This window comes from Hemiscyllium ocellatum, chromosome 19 (assembly GCF_020745735.1).
Source record: "Hemiscyllium ocellatum isolate sHemOce1 chromosome 19, sHemOce1.pat.X.cur, whole genome shotgun sequence".
Taxonomy (NCBI): domain Eukaryota; kingdom Metazoa; phylum Chordata; class Chondrichthyes; order Orectolobiformes; family Hemiscylliidae; genus Hemiscyllium; species Hemiscyllium ocellatum.
In genome coordinates, this window is record NC_083419.1 from 58,756,254 (window position 1) to 58,772,504 (window position 16,251).

The window sequence follows — 16,251 nt, forward strand, 5'->3', positions numbered from 1 at the left end:
AAGGAATTGTGCTTTGAGATATACTGAAGTTCCTAGTGTGAGGCATCATCCCCAGAACAGGAAAAATAAAGATACAAATTGCAGGAGGAAGCAGAAGTCAATTTGATTGAAAACTCCTAAAAAGTCCTCTTGCAAAATAAGTATCAAAAAGTCCCAAAATATCAAAATGTAAAGTTGGCATTGTACAATTCTTCATAGTTAATTAATAGCATAATCTATTGCTGGAAGGCTTCCACAGACCATAAACAAACAACTTCTCCCCAACCATGTTAACTGCTGATCTGTGCTTTTTAAATCCAGATTTCTCCAGCAATTAAACACTAGAAAGTGCCTGTGATTTTGACAATGTTATTCAGTAATCATTGACTACTAAAGTAAACACTAGCATTTGAAAAAGCTTCTTTTGATTTGCTCTTTGTTTAATAGGCTCTTAGCAGTGCTGTTTTTGTGTTTTGAATTTCTAGCGTCTGCAGTTTGTCATTTTATTTCATTTCATTGACACTCCATCAAACCTTTTCAACATTACTCCCTCCGCCATCTGAATGTACACTGGCAGTAATGTGTATCAATTATAAGAGACAATGCAGCAGCTCACCAAGGATTCTGCGCTTGCACCTTCCAAACGTACAATTTCTACCACCTCGAATGACTACCGAAGATGATAAATGGCAACACCATAATTTGCAAGATCCCCTTGCAAGCTAAACAGCAGCCTGATTTGGAATCTCAGAATCATTTCCATGTTGTCACTTGGTCAATATCCTGGGCTTCAGTTCCTAACAGCATTATGGTATACCATGGAACACAGTGGTTCAAGAAGGCAGCTCTTCACCTTCTCAGGAACAATTACAAATTGGCAAGAAATGCTGACTTAGCCAGTGACACCTACATCACTTGAATGAATGAAAATAAAAATGTTCAACTAATTAACTGGAATGGTTTGAGCAGTATTGCTTTGGGGACAAAGGGAAAATGGCAGCTGTATTACACTTATGATTTCCAGAAGGCATTTGACAAGATGTCATGTCAAAGGTTATTGGGGCAAATAAAAGCTTATGATATGGGGCATAGCATATCATATCAGCATGGTTAAGATTGGCTAGATAACAGGAAAAAGAGCAGAAATGGGTCATTTTCTGTTTGGCAAGATGTATCCTGAGTCGAAAAGTGTAGTACTGGAAAAGCACAGCAGGTCAGGCAGCATCTGAGGAGCAGGAAAATCGATGTTTTGGACATAAGCCCTTCATCAGGAAAGCAATTCCTGACGAAGGGTTTATGCCCGAAATATTGATTCTCCTGCTCCTTGAATGCTGCCTGACTGGCTGTGCTTTTCCAGAACCACACTTTTCAACTCTGATCTCCAGCATCTGCAGTTCTCACTTTCTCCTAACTGGCACCCTAGCCCGACCCAGCTAGTACTCTTAGTTGGTACCTTCCCCCTTTACGCATCTAACTTCAGGCACCCTAGCAGCTCCTCAGCTGGCACCATAGACAGCTGATACCCTACTGGTCTGGTACCTTGCTCAGTCACCCTATGCTCTCCTCAGTGGGTACCCATCCCTACTCATTTGGCAGTCTACCCTCTTCCCAGGTGGCACCAATCTCAACTGACACCATTCTTACTGGTACCTTATTATCACAACTACCTTATGCATTGCTGCTGTCAAAGGCAAAGTACATACGGTAAGTCCGATATTAAGGTGCTGGGAGAGTAGGGTACCAGGAAGAATGATGCCAGCTAAGATGAACACACCATCAATCACACTAAATCTCTGAAGCAGTGCCACATCTAACTGGACATGGAACTGCTCAATTAAACAAGCAACAGGAGGCAAATGTTCCACAAAAATCACCATCCTCATTGATGATGAAAGCTTTAACACATTGGTATAAATTGATATAAACATTTTTTTTCAAGTCAGAAATGTCAGGTAAATGATCCAGATTCTAGGTAAATGAAATGTAGATGCAAATCTGATAGATGTAGTAGAAAAGCCTGGTTAGATAAAAGACTAGTTCTTGGGTACAAGTCTTCAGTATATTGCTGGAATTCTGGCAGGACCAAGCGCCTTTGCAGTATCCACTGCCTCAGCTAGTTCTTGATATCACATGGAGCAAACTGAATTTGCTGAAGGTGCGAATCTGTGGTGTTCAGGACCTTGGGAGGAGGTCAAGATGGATCATTTACCTGGTAAAAACAATGACTGCACATACTGGAAACCAGATTCTGGATCAGTGGTGCTGGAAGAGCACAGCAGTTCAGGCAGCATCCAACGAACAGTGAAATCGACGTTTCCCGTCGTTGGATGCTGCCTGAACTGCTGTGCTCTTCCAGCATCACTGATCCAGAATCTGGTTTCCAGCATGTGCAGTCATTGTTTTTACCAGGTAAATGATCCATCTTGGCCTCCTCCCAAGGTCCTGAACACCACAGATTCGCACCTTCAGCAAATTCAGTTTGCTCCATGTGATATCAAGAACTAGCTGAGGCAGTGGATACTGCAAAGGCGCTTGGTCCTGCCAGAATTCCAGCAATATACTGAAGACTTGTACCCAAGAACTAGTCTTCTATCTAACCAGGCTTTTCTACTACATCTATCAGATTTGCATCTACATTTCGAAGTGAAAAATTGCTCAGGGAAGTTCTGACACAAAATCAGATAAATTCAATCTGGCCAATTATCACCTCATCAGCCTTCCCTTCAGTATCAAGAAAGTGATGAAAGGTGTCATCAACAACGCATCATATGCCACTTACACAGCAATAACAGCTCACTAATGCTTTGGGTTCTGCCAGGGTCAGTTAGTTCCTGACATCACTGCAGCCTAGGTCCACAAGTAATGACCGGAGGTCAGAAGAGGTACTAAATTGTGCTTTTTAAACTATATTATCTTGTTTATTTTTTAAATGGACTCTTGCTGGATTTTAAAGTGGCTGCTTTCAAACAAGGAATGGGCAAATGGGCACCTTCTAAAATTTCCAGCTATTATCTGCATCTCTTTGGAGTGAAATAGCTCCAACGTTCCAGTCAAGCCAACATACAGGAAACCTAGACAATGTGTCTTCACATTCGATTGTTGATTTAAGAAAGCCATCAAAACCCATTATGTTTGACTTATAGTTATTCTACAGTGATGTGCTACAAAACACAATAGATTTTGATGAGGGGACATCAAATCTTACTCAAATGGCTCAATTTGAAATCCCAGGCACATCTCTGAAACTGCTGGGTTTCAAATAGCTTTAATTATAGAATGTTGATCTACATATCAGTAACAATATAAGAGAATACAGATTTCACTGCTCGTTGGATGCTGCCTGAACTGCTGTGCTTTTCCAGCACCACTGATCCAGAATCTGGTTTCCAGCATCTGCAGTCATTGTTTTTACCAGCATAAGCATTGTCAGGTTTAATTAATAGCTGCCCTGATCTCAATCCCTCTCAAAAGTCTGATTTCTGGAAAGAATCCTTGTTATTTTCACAGGCAAACTAGTTTCTTGTATATAACTGCTGCACCTTAAACTATATCTGATTTCCTGCAAAAGGGTCTTCTGAACACAGACAACTGAAAGGATATCCACCAAATAGCGAACAATATGGACCTGTTTCATGCAAAGTAATGCAAAAATCTTTGACTTCAATTTGGAACTTCTGAGGAAGTTGATAGGAAATACGTGATTGAAGTGTATAAAATAATGAGAGTTATAGAGAGTTAAATGATAGTTGTATTCCCCCATCCTAGGGAAAAGACAAGACCATTTTTAAGCTGAGACGAGAGAGATTTAAAAGAAAGCATAAGAGGCAAACGTTTTACACAGAGGATGGTGGTGTAAGGAATGAACTTCCTGAGGAAGTGGTGGATCAGGGTAAAATTACAATGTTTAAAAGACATTTGGATAGTAGATGAACAAGAAAGGTTTGGAGGGATATGGGCCAGGAGCAGGTAGGTGGGACAAGTTTAGTTTGGGATTATGTTCAGCATCGACTGTTGGACTGAAAGGTCTGTTCCCGTGCTGACATTGACTCTTTCTTCTTCAGATACTGCATGTGCAAAGGTATGTTGCAAAACATTCCCATGTTTTGAATCCTACTTTGATTTAACCCTAAGGGATTTGCTGTAGATAATTTTTAAATTGAATTGCATCAACTGGACATAGAGAAACACCCCACCATTTATTTCTAAAAGGAAAAGAAAAATAAAAGTTTTTTAAACTGTCTGCTACACAAAGAACAGGAGAACAGCACAAATTTAAATCACTTCACTTTCATCTGTAACAGTGCACAAAGAGCTGAATCCAAGATGGAAAATGGGAGTGACTGCCCTTGACATTAAGTTAGCATGATCTCACAAGCCCTGACAAAACTGAAGTTAATGGCAAATCAATGAAAATTGTCCACTCGTTGGAGTCATACCTAGTACAAAGCAAGTTGGTCATGGTTGTTGGAGGCCAATAAGCTCAGAACCATGACATCATTGCAGGAGCTTCTCAGGATGGTATCCTTGGCCTAACCATCTACAGTTGCTTCATTAAAGGTGTTCATTTTATCTTCATATGGCAAGTGGAAACCTTCAATCATGACTGAACAACATTTGGTTCTATTCATCGGGATAGAGTAGGAGTCTTTGGAGGGTTCCAACTGAGGGTTTAATAATTATCCAGGAATGTTCAGAGGACTTGTGCTAATTCCTGGGCAACTGTTAAACTGATCCCTTATCCCCACTTACCACTGACCTCCCCTAAAAATTCCCCAGGACAGTATCATTATTATCCCTGCTTCCCCACCCTGACCCAATCCAGAAATCTTGTCACACTTGTGACATTCCCCCCACCCCCTCCCAAAACATCTTCTGATCCTTCCACCTCAGATTATAGCCTCCTAAGCCAGACCCAAATTAACCGTCAAACTCAATTCCAGATTGAGGGTCACCCAGCACAAACCGTTTGGGTTCAAACTCCCTTCCCTCACTAATCCCCAACGCTCCCATTCAGTGCTATCCCTGCACTGATAGCTCACTACTCGCTCCTTTGTCAGTGGAGCACATCGCCCCATTCGACCTACTTAAAGCACTCATCTGCCACCCTGACCTCTAACTCACTGCGGTCTCTCTGTACCTCAGCATTTATCAAACAAGCAAACTCCACCCAAAAGTGGGTAACATATTGCAATAATGTATAACCTCAAATGGGTATTCCTATGAGGAGATTAATGCCAATGGTCTCACTACTAACAAATCAAATGCATATGAAGTGTTGTAACTCACATATCTGTAGCTATAACTTAAGCAAAATAATATTCAAAAATACAAAGCCAACCATTCATCTGTAGCCTAAAACCTACAAACAACTTTAACTGCTCACTTACTCACCTCGGCATTTTCTAAAGAGATAGATTAAGGGTCTTTCCCTATTTGAGGCAATACCTTTAAGAGATGAGCAGCTACATCATATCTGAATAGTCCATTATAGGAAAAAAAGGTTTTGTCCATTGCATGCATAATCTTATCCCAACTTTAGCATTAGATTCTAGAACCAAAATTAGCATCAGAGCTATGCCAGGCTGGCTGACATTTTTGTTTCTGTAAAATGGAAATAAATCACAACACAATACCTAAAGTAACAACTGGAAGTAGATAAAGTGGATATACAAGATCTCAATGGAGTTTTTAAACAGCCCATTCAAAAATGACCAATACAAAGACGATAATTGTTCACGATTGGTAATAACTTTTGAACTTTGTTTATACAGGTACAATTTTGTGCTTTCACAAGTTAACAAAAATATAATACTAAAATTATTTTTGTTACATAATAAAGATGACAGTCACAATGCTTAGAAAGGTTATTAATTAATGACATGGCAGCATTTTATTGACTTGAAGTATCTTCAACAAAGTCACTAGAGTTCTGTGTTTTTCCAAGTCCTTTAAGGTACAGGACTTCTATGAATAGTGACAGCTGAATACTTAAGCAGCATTTTACTCAATTTCAAGAAATACTTTAAATGACTGCAACCTTGGTAATCATGCATGGCAAGGCTGCTGGTCTATAAATCCCATTGATGTAGGGATTGCAAAGGTATGGCATCACAAAGCCCAGGATCTCATTATTGAGACTTGAGGGTAAATAAAGTGATTCTTTTTACATTTGGAACAACAAAATAATGAATAAAGAACTGATTATTTCTTAAAAAGAATAATACTTTCACTTTCAAAAGGAATATTCTTCTGACTATCCCAGTCAATTTTCTTAACTTGTTTTATTGTATAAAGCCAGTCTGCAGGCTTAATTTACATTTGTATGAACTCTTTGGGTTTTTACTTACTTAGCTATTGCTAACCTTAAAAATGGACACATACTAACATATTGCATGATTATAATGTCTTTAACTTTATTAAATGGTACATTTCCTAAATTACAGTAAGTAGATCATGAGAGGTTTGAAAGTTTAACAAAAATCATACTTTAGCATGTATTTTGAGTGTCATACTTTAAGAATTGGTCTCAAATTTAAATGTAATGTTTCAATTTTAAATAAATGAAACAAAGATAATCTGCAGAGGTGGGACTTGCAGCTTCAGTGCTTTTTGCATGGATCATTCAATTTTGTTAATCTAATAGATAGTGGAACCTTCAAAGCACACACAATGATTCTGTTTATATGGTGCAGTGATAGTATCACAACTCATGATGCACAAGGCCATAGTTTAAGTGATAGTATGCAATAATATCTCTGAACAGGTTGATTAGAGAAAAAAATGTCAGAAGAATAGCTTCTTGAAACAAGAATATGATGTTATACTTTACTTCCCTTATAAAACATAGCATCTCCAGTTTTATGCAGCAGTGCCTCACAAGATTTGAAAGTAATATATTAAAAACAGAATGGTAATACACCAGGCATCAACAAAGTCCGATGCAAATTTTGGTACTGCACTTATCAACAGAGCTTGAAAATATGCTCTTTCACTAACCACCATACTTAAAGCTATTTTCTAATCAGCTTGTTCAGAAATAATGACACATCCCTGGAATTTGAACTTGGACTTCCTGGTCCGGAGGTCAGGACACTACCACTGCACCACAAGGGCACAAAAGTCATACTCTGGTCTGCAATCTGGCATGGACTTTGCAGAACTCCCAACAATTCAAAATTAAACAAATAAATTAAAATGCTAACCTCTTCAATCTCTTTGGTTTTCTCAGCAATTGCTCTCGTCCGAACATCTGTTTGGTTTAGATCTATAAACTCAATAGCACTCCGTGTATTAATCTCTACATCATCCAATTTATCTGGATATAGCATTTGAATAGTATCCTGTGACCAAAAAAGAAAGAACAGCTGATGGAAAAATGGAATGGCATTTTTTATTGTAACAATTTAATTTATTGGCACATTATTGAGCTCTCGTCTCAATATTTCATCTTTGCATCACAATCAAATAATCTTTACAGTGAACATTTCTCTTCATAAAATAGTCAGACAATTAGTGACTTGCGTGAACCCAGTGTAAGTTGACAATTGCCCTTTTTTTCCAATACATGGTCTCACTAGCGAGATCAATTTTCAACCTTATTTCTGCAACACCCTTTGTCAAATGAACATTGTCCTGAACAGAACACTTGGCCTCAATGTTCTATGAGGAAGTTTGTTCCTCAGATGCCCCTTGCATAAGTCTCCTTCAGATCATCAGATAAGTTCACCCCCATACTTATTGATTCCACCAGTCCCAGTGTTTCAGCACCTAAGGTGCTTTTAATTACTCTTCTTACTTACCTGGCTTCACAGGCCAATATATAACATTTATTATTCTTTCCAACAAGGAATATGATAAACCCTGCTGTATTTGAATAGCTTTCCATAAGACTGAAGTGTAAAGCATAATTAAGAATGACTAACTTCATACCTTCTGGGTCACCCAAGGATGGAAATTTGAGTGCACATTACTCTAATTTAATAATTTATTTGTGCTCAGAATCTCCTCAACTGTGGTATGTTTTAACATGATACTCAGTTGCATATAACTGACATCAGAATAGCTTGAGTTCAAAATTAGTTCAACTGAACAAACAAATGTTTAACTAGCCTGTTTTTATCTTGAATGCAGGAATCATTTCATGAAGACTTGGCCCTATTTACTGGAATGCCATTAAATATTCTAAGAAAGACTGTTGTTTCAACCTCATTCTGATTTGTTCTGTTTGATATCTAATCCCATATGTAAAGGCGTCAGAGCTTGATTTTCAGTATAGCTTTAAGAGATATATTCATAGAGCTGTGACTGCTGTCACCAGTATGTGTGCACTGCACTGACAAAATTTATGCATGAATATCTAAATGGGTTTGGGGTCAATTATAAAATGGGATGTACTGTGAACATGGATGTGGAATGATTCTTTTCACACCTTCATGCCCCTCCACCCTTCCTGCAAGCTCACTAAACCTCATTTTTTAACTTCACTCCCACCGTGCTCTCACTGTCCCAATCCTCCTGTGTCCCAAACTTCCACATCCTAACTCTCCCCATTGCGCATTCTCACTCCCTCCCTATGTCCTCGCTCCCCATACCTCCTGCTAAATCCAATTTAAATATCACCTATCTCATCTACACAGAGAAAACACACGACCAGGAAGCAGATAAAGAACTACTATACAGTGTACCAAAAGAATGGAGTCAGAAATCCAAATACTTGGATATCAGTAAATGTTTCAAGAATTTGCAGCCATCCGATTATGGCCAGATCATGGTACAACTTCATAAAAGAACAAGCTGCTCCTCGGAAGCTGCCTGACCTGTGCTTTTCCAGCACCACTCTTTTTGCCTACACCCTATAATTGTGTGTGTGTGTGCAAATGCATGGTGCATTATTTTCTGATTTGTTCAGATTGTCCATACATAATCAGTGCCAATTAACTTTGAATAATGTCCTCTAATTGTCCGATTACCAGGTTGTAAAATTACTGTTTCTCATGACTACCTACAACTTTACATGCACCCGTATAATATTCTTCGTCCCCTGGATTAAAATTGATTTCAGATTTCCTGACACAAGGCCTTAATAAATGCCCTTTGTCCTGTATGCAGAGCATTTCAGTGCTCAATAAACTGGAGTTTAGTCTCAACCCAAGCTGGGCAAAATCATACATTACCAAAGAAAGATATTTTTAGATCTTTTCCAGAAAGTCAACTGGTTTGGACAGTAACCCTCAACCATTCATAGTGAAAGTTCTTTGCAAGGACTGCCCATGCCAGCGACAATATGATTTTACACCTTGGTTGACCCACAAGAGCCCCTTCAATTGCAGTTAATACTAGAAGTTGGTTTTTAACATCTGAATCAGTGGCACAAACAAAAGGAAGATTGGGCCAAAGATAGTGGCATATGTCTTTCCAACGATTCGTTGAAAGAAGTTTTTGTGAACCATTAACTGTGTCAGGTAAGGGGGGATCCAAGATGGCGGCGACCCAGCAAGACTGAGTCCACAGTGCTCTACCCAAAACTTGGGAAAAGTGGGCTATCCACCCCCACCACACTCACTAAACCATTTATAATAGTTGTTAACCTTAAATAGTTACCTATTAGTACATTTAAATAGTCTAATACTAGCTGGAAAATGAGTAAAGGGAAGGGAACAGGCGGCTCTAAGAAAGCAGGGACCCCTCCCCCACCCTCTCCCTCTTCATCTGCAACAAAGGTGTCTTCAGCTACTTCAGGAGATTTACCAATGAAGATGAGCTTTGAGGAGATGTTTGCCAGGTGGGAGGCGAAGATTGATGCTTTTATCGATGAGTCTCGGCAGAGCAGAGAAGCACTATCAGCTGAGCTGCAGAAGCAGGGCAGAGACATTCAGGAATTGGGGTGCCGAGTCAGAGAGGTGGAGTCGAAGGCCGCAGCCTCAGAGACTGGGATAAAATCAACAGCCGACCACATCCATTTTCCCGAGAATCGAGTCCAGAACCTAGAAAACCACATTGATGACCTCGAAAATCGATGTCGTAGAAAAAATATTCGGTTGTTGGGCTTGCCCGAGCAGGAAGAGGGAGGTCAGCTGACAGCATTCTTAGAGCATTGGCTGCCACAACTTTTAAATCTGCCTGCTGGATCAGGCCAGGTAAGGGTAGAATGGGCCTACCGGGTCACAGTACGTGGGCCCGGCTCAACCCAGCGCCCACGCCCGGTCCTGTTCCAGCTGCAGAGCTATAGGGAGAGGCAGATGCTCCTGGAAGCCTCAAGAAACCTGGGAAAAGATCCCCAAGCTATGACCCACAAAGGATCCAGGATCATGCTGTTCCAGGACTTCTCCCCAGCTTTGGTCCGAAAGAGGAAGGCATTCGATGAGGCGAAGAAGCGTTTAAGGGACTTAAATATCCAGTACTCCTTACGATATCCAGCGACGCTACGCCTTAGCCACGAAGGATCCATATATAACTTCGGATCACCGGAGAAGGCTAAGGAATTCTTGGACTCTCTTAAATAAACTGTAAGAGATTGTGGACGCTGGTCTGCCTTTCCCATTATTTTGGTTTACATCCCTTCATCTTTTCTTATCTTTCCCCCTATGTGTGTATGTATATATATATATATATATGTTGGGGCGTTTGGTTAATGTTGATGGGGAGAGGTGGTTACCTTATTCTATTTTACTTCTGTTTTTAGGAGCGGGGTTGTTTTTCTTTCCTCTGTTATTTTGTGGTATTATATTTAAGTATTACATGTTGAGATTGTAATCTTATAGTTATATATGGTATTAATATTCCCAAATATATTTAGATGTGGGTGTGGGTGGGGGTGGGGTGTTCACTGTTAACTCTAGCTTTATATTATATTTGAATTCTCCTCATTTTATTGAGGAAAACCTGGGTCAAGGGTGGGGCACTGGTTGGAAGAGGGTAAGATGGACTGTGGGAGAGGAAGTGACGCTCCCTGGGAACAAGGGAGAAAATCTCCAATTCGGAATGTTTTATATTTTTTATACTTAGAAAGAGTTTTTTGTTATATTGTTTTGAGTGTATCAGAGAGTCTTTACTTTTGTAAATCTTGTATGCTCCATGCTCGGGATGTTCTAGATAGGGTTTCCCCTCTCGAGGGGTCTCGGATCTGTCCAGATGATTATGGCTGAACAGTCGGTTAAGTGGTGCACCTGGAATGTCAGGGGGAGTAATTCGCCAGTTAAAAGGAAGAAAATATTATCAAATCTTAAGAAGGAGAGAGTTGATATAGCTCTCCTACAGGAGACACACCTGTCGGATAAAGAACACTTAAAATTACGACAGGGCGGATTTGATCAGGCCTTTTTTTTCTCTTTTAATTCAAAAAGCAGGGGAGTCGTTATCCTTGTCCGGAAGAACTTCCCTTTGAAAATTCTAAATCAGATAAAAGACGAATCTGGACGATATATTTTGATTAAAGCCCTCATAAATGGAGAGGAATATGGGATCTTAAATGTATACTGCCCCCCGGCACACCCCTTTAAATTCATAACGGAAGCTTTTTCAAAACTGATGGCCTTTGGTGCCCGTCATACAATTATAGGGGGAGACTTTAATTGTATTATGGATCCGGAAATAGACAGGATTCCCAAGAGTGCCGCTGGAGTATCTCCCAGATCTAGACAACTGGCGGACCTGAATAAAGAATTAGGATTGGTAGATGTATGGAGATGTCTCCATCCACAGGGTAGAGATTTTTCTTTCTACTCTAACCCACATAAATGTCACACAAGAATTGATATGTTTTTTGCCCCATCGATTTTTCTAAACTCTATAGCAACCTGTAAAATAGGTACTATAGCAATCTCTGACCATGCCGCTGTATACATGGAAACTAAGGTAAAGAACAATGGGACATCTGCTCGGCATTGGCGTATGGACCCCTTCCTGATAAAAGATAGCAAATTTTTTAAGTACTTCTCCCAAGAACTTAAAACTTTTTTAGAAATTAATACTGGTACGGCCAGCAATCCGTCAATGATGTGGGAGACCATCAAAGCTTATGCACGAGGTTTGATCATCTCCTATTCAGCGACCCAGAGGAAAATGAAGGGAGAGCAACAGCGTCTGCTCGAAGCTCGCCTAAAAGCAGCCGAAACAGCATACGCTGATAGACCTTCTATCACAAAATTGCAGAGGATTACAGCTCTTAGGACAGCTTTAAACACCGCGCCTACTCAAACGGCTAAAAGGGAAATATTATTTGCGAAACAAAGATTATATGAATATGGCGACAAACCGGGTAGATACTTAGCATTTCTTGCAAAGAAAAAGAAAGCCCCTCAAACTATTCCGACCATCAAGGAAAGGACAGGTACCCTGACTCATGATCATAAAAAGATCAATGCGACCTTTAAAGAATTTTATTCTGAACTATATAGATCGCAGGATTGTGAAGATAGGATTAGGAGGATGCAGTCATTTTTAAAAAATTTGACCTTCCCGGGCCTGACTCCGGAACAGGTGTCGGCCCTAAATACCCCTTTAACAGTCCAAGAAATACTTGAGGCAATTAGGCAACTTCAGAGCGGAAAAGCACCGGGCCCGGATGGTTTTCAAGCTGAATTCTATAAAGAATTTACAGGAATATTGATTGACCCACTTATGGATATGTATAATTTTGCGCATAGTCAGGTCTGTCTCCCGCCCACGCTGAAAGAAGCAAATATTTCTCTTATCCTCAAAAAAGGAAAAGACCCAGAAGATTGCACATCTTACAGACCAATATCCTTACTAAATGTAGACTTTAAAATTCTCTCGAGTAAAAAATGAGGTCTGCAGATGCTGGAGATCACAGCTGCAAATGTGTTGCTGGTCAAAGCACAGCAGGTTAGGCAGCATCTCTCTCAAAAATGTTAGCACTAAGACTAGAAAGGGTACTGCCATATATTGTAAAGGAGGACCAGACGGGATTTATTAAGGGCCGCAGATCATCCAATAATATCAGAAGGGTCTTGAATATGATCCAAGCCTGTCATCAGGGAAAGATACCAGGAGTAGTAATTTCATTGGATGCGGAAAAGGCATTTGATAGGGTTGAATGGTCATATTTATTTTACACATTGGAAAGGTTTGGCGTTGGACAGGTGTTTACCAAATGGGTTTCAACATTGTACAATGACCCCAAAGCAGCTGTTATTACTAGTGGGTTAAGATCGGATGGCTTCAGTGTGGGTAGGGGCTGCCGTCAAGGATGTCCTCTCTCACCATTGTTGTTTACACTGATAATCGAACCATTAGCAGAAGCCATCCCGACTGATCCTAATATAACGGCCCCGAGGATTGGTACAGGTAAACACAAAATTACCCTCTATGCAGATGACGTTCTCTTATTCCTCAGTAATCCTTTAATGTCAGTGCCTCGTCTAATTCAAGTTATTAATACATTTAGTGCATTCTCAGGCTATAAAATTAATTTTTCAAAATCGGAAGCCATGCCAATGGTTGGTCTGGCTATGATACCCCACTTAATGGACGGATCCCCTTTTCCCTTCCGTTGGTCCCTGGAGGGCTTCTTATATTTAGGTATTTTTATCACGCCAGTATTTGATCAGCTGTATAGGGCTAATTTTGTACAATTAATGGAAAGGATAAGGCAGGACCTCCAGCGATGGAGAGACCTTCCGATTTCCTGGCTAGGGAGAATAGCATTAATTAAAATGAATGTTCTGCCCCGTCTCTTATATCCTATGAGAATGCTCCCGCTGATGCTGCCAAGGCTCGCCCTACGTAAATTATATGGCTGGTTGGGCTCCTTTATTTGGAACCATAGACGGCCCCTTATTAAGCTGAAGAAGCTACAGCTTCCACAGGCAAGGGGAGGACTGGACTTCCCAGACTTTAGGAAATATCAGTTAAGCTCCCTACTAAATTACATAGCTGATTGGGTTTCATCTGATCCACAATCAATTTGGCTGGATATCGAAGCCTCCCAAGTAAAATACCCACTTATTAACCTTTTATTTTCAGATAAGAGGAAAATCATTACAGACCACTGTAAAAATCCCATAATATTAAACACAATTAAGGCCTGGAATATAATGCGGCAAAATGAGGGTAACTCACATAAAACATCCCCCCATGCACCAATAGTAGGCGCATGGGGATTCCAACCGGGGATTACAGATGCCACCTTTAAACTCTGGAGATCCAGGGGTATCTCATGCTTAGGGGACCTATTTAAAGATGGGATCCTGATGTCCTTTGAGCAGCTGCGTCTGAAATTCGGAATACCTAATGGGGATCTCTTTCGATACTTCCAAGTTCGAGATTATATACAGAGGAAGACTACATTAATAGATAGTCTTTATAAATCAGACAGAGAACGTAATGTCTTACGACCAGCGGGGGCATCCTCCGTTAGTACTATATACCATTTGCTACATGATGGAGTCTCAGGAGACATGGATGACCTGCTTAAAACATGGGAGCAGGACTTGGGGCTAGAAATCTCTGAGGATATGTGGAATGACATTTGGGAAAATGCTAGAAGAATTGCTATCTGTAACAGAACTCAGGCTATCCAACTAAAGATACTTCATAGGGCCCATATAGCTCCGGCTCGACTGGCAAAATTTAAGGCAGGAGCATCTCCAATGTGTCCTAAATGCAAAATAGAGGTGGGTACTCTTGTACATTGTCTGTGGACTTGTCAGAAAATCCACAGATACTGGACTAAAGTGGCAAATACCCTGACAGAAATTTTAGGAACGGAAATTAGGGTGGACCCTGTATCTCTCCTTTTGGGCTTTTCGAACCTCTCATCTCTGGATATGCATGGGAAGAGACTATTTTCTATTCTCTCTTTCTGTGCAAGGAAAAATATTTTGGTGAACTGGGTGGCTGAGGGCCCCCCTGGACTTTCAAATTGGCACAGATTAATTATGGAATATATCCCCCTTGACTTCCTTACAAATATGGTGCACCGAAAGACTGAATTATTTTATAAAATATGGCAGCCCTTTTTGAATTATATAAATGCAGATATTTCGGCTATCCTAACAAGGGCTTTTATTTAGTGAAGATTTCAGACCGGGCTGCTCCGGGGCCCCTTGGGAGAGGAATCCTGCGCGAATACGGGTTTTATTATATTTGATGTTTATACATTCCGAGCATGTAAGAGACTTAGGTATACACTCTGGTTAGTTATAGGTTAGATTAGTAGAAAGTTGAGGTTTTTTTTCTTTCTTTTTTCGTTTTTTTTTTCTTTTTTTGTTTTCTTTCTTTCTCTTTTCTTTGTTAAATTATGACTATTGTATATATGATTTAATTGTACATCAATGTTTGTATTTGAGAGTTTTGTTTATTTTTGTAAATTTGCAAAAATGTTAAATTTCAATAAAAATATCTACAAAAAAAAACTGTGTCAGGTAAACAGTCTGACAATATAGTCACTGTTACAAGATTAATGGAAGTAGTAGAGAGGAAGAGCTGAGTGTTTTCATCAACATGCATATTAAAAGTTGACTGCACTGTCAACAATAAAAATGTATGGTCGTAGGATAAGAGAAGGAATGAAAGAGAAAGAATGGAAGATAACTATTTGCACAGTGTATATATTGTCACACACAAAAAAAAATCATGAAAATGGACAACTGGACAATTAATAATTTAAGTAATGAAATGAGTATTTGATGAACATCTAACTTCTGCACAGCGTGCCCACACAATGAACTGGACTGAGATTTGTAATGTCCATCAATCAAGTTGAATGTTTTGGCAGAAAATTGTGAAAAAAAGTGGTTTGCAGACATGTATAAAACTTTATAAATGAACTGCAAGCAAGAAAAGAAAATCTTCACACATTTTGTAGCAGCTACTATTAATTGATATACTTACAAGATTATCACATTCATTGATCTCCAGCTCTGGAATTTGCTGCTGTTCAGAACACCATTCACTTGTACCTTCCTTATTCAGGTTCTCAGATGTTTTGCTGGATTTTTCAAAGTTTGCAGCCTGATAAATCAAGAAGCATTTTAATCCTACATCTCTATGCCATGTTTCCATCTTTAAAATATTTTGAAATATTTGAATCAAAACTCTTGTATATTAATGTGGCATTTGCTTCTTTTCTGATGAATGCTCTCAGAAAGTACAGTAAAATGCATTAAAAAGCTCAGGAGGCCAAAATGTTTTCTTCAGCTACCCTGCAGATTACAGCAATTCTTTTTAAAGTGCAGATGTTCAACCACTGGGTTCCATGAGCAGTCATTCAAAAAAGAAAATCTTGCCTTTTCTATGGTGCCAGAATCATTT

The 16,251-nt window shown here is 39.6% G+C and overlaps 1 protein-coding gene across 3 annotated transcripts in view; it reads right to left on the bottom strand.

The window, feature by feature from the left end:
- Window positions 1–16,251, bottom strand: part of pphln1 (periphilin 1) — a 154,264-nt gene that overhangs the window by 24,623 nt on the left and 113,390 nt on the right. For all 3 annotated transcript variants that reach the window (XM_060839965.1, XM_060839966.1, XM_060839963.1), the window contains 2 exons: window positions 15,832–15,951; window positions 7,182–7,319 (listed from right to left, as the gene is read on the bottom strand). In XM_060839965.1, coding sequence (XP_060695948.1) covers window positions 7,182–7,319; window positions 15,832–15,951 — 258 coding nt within the window. The remainder of the gene's footprint in view (window positions 1–7,181; window positions 7,320–15,831; window positions 15,952–16,251) is intronic.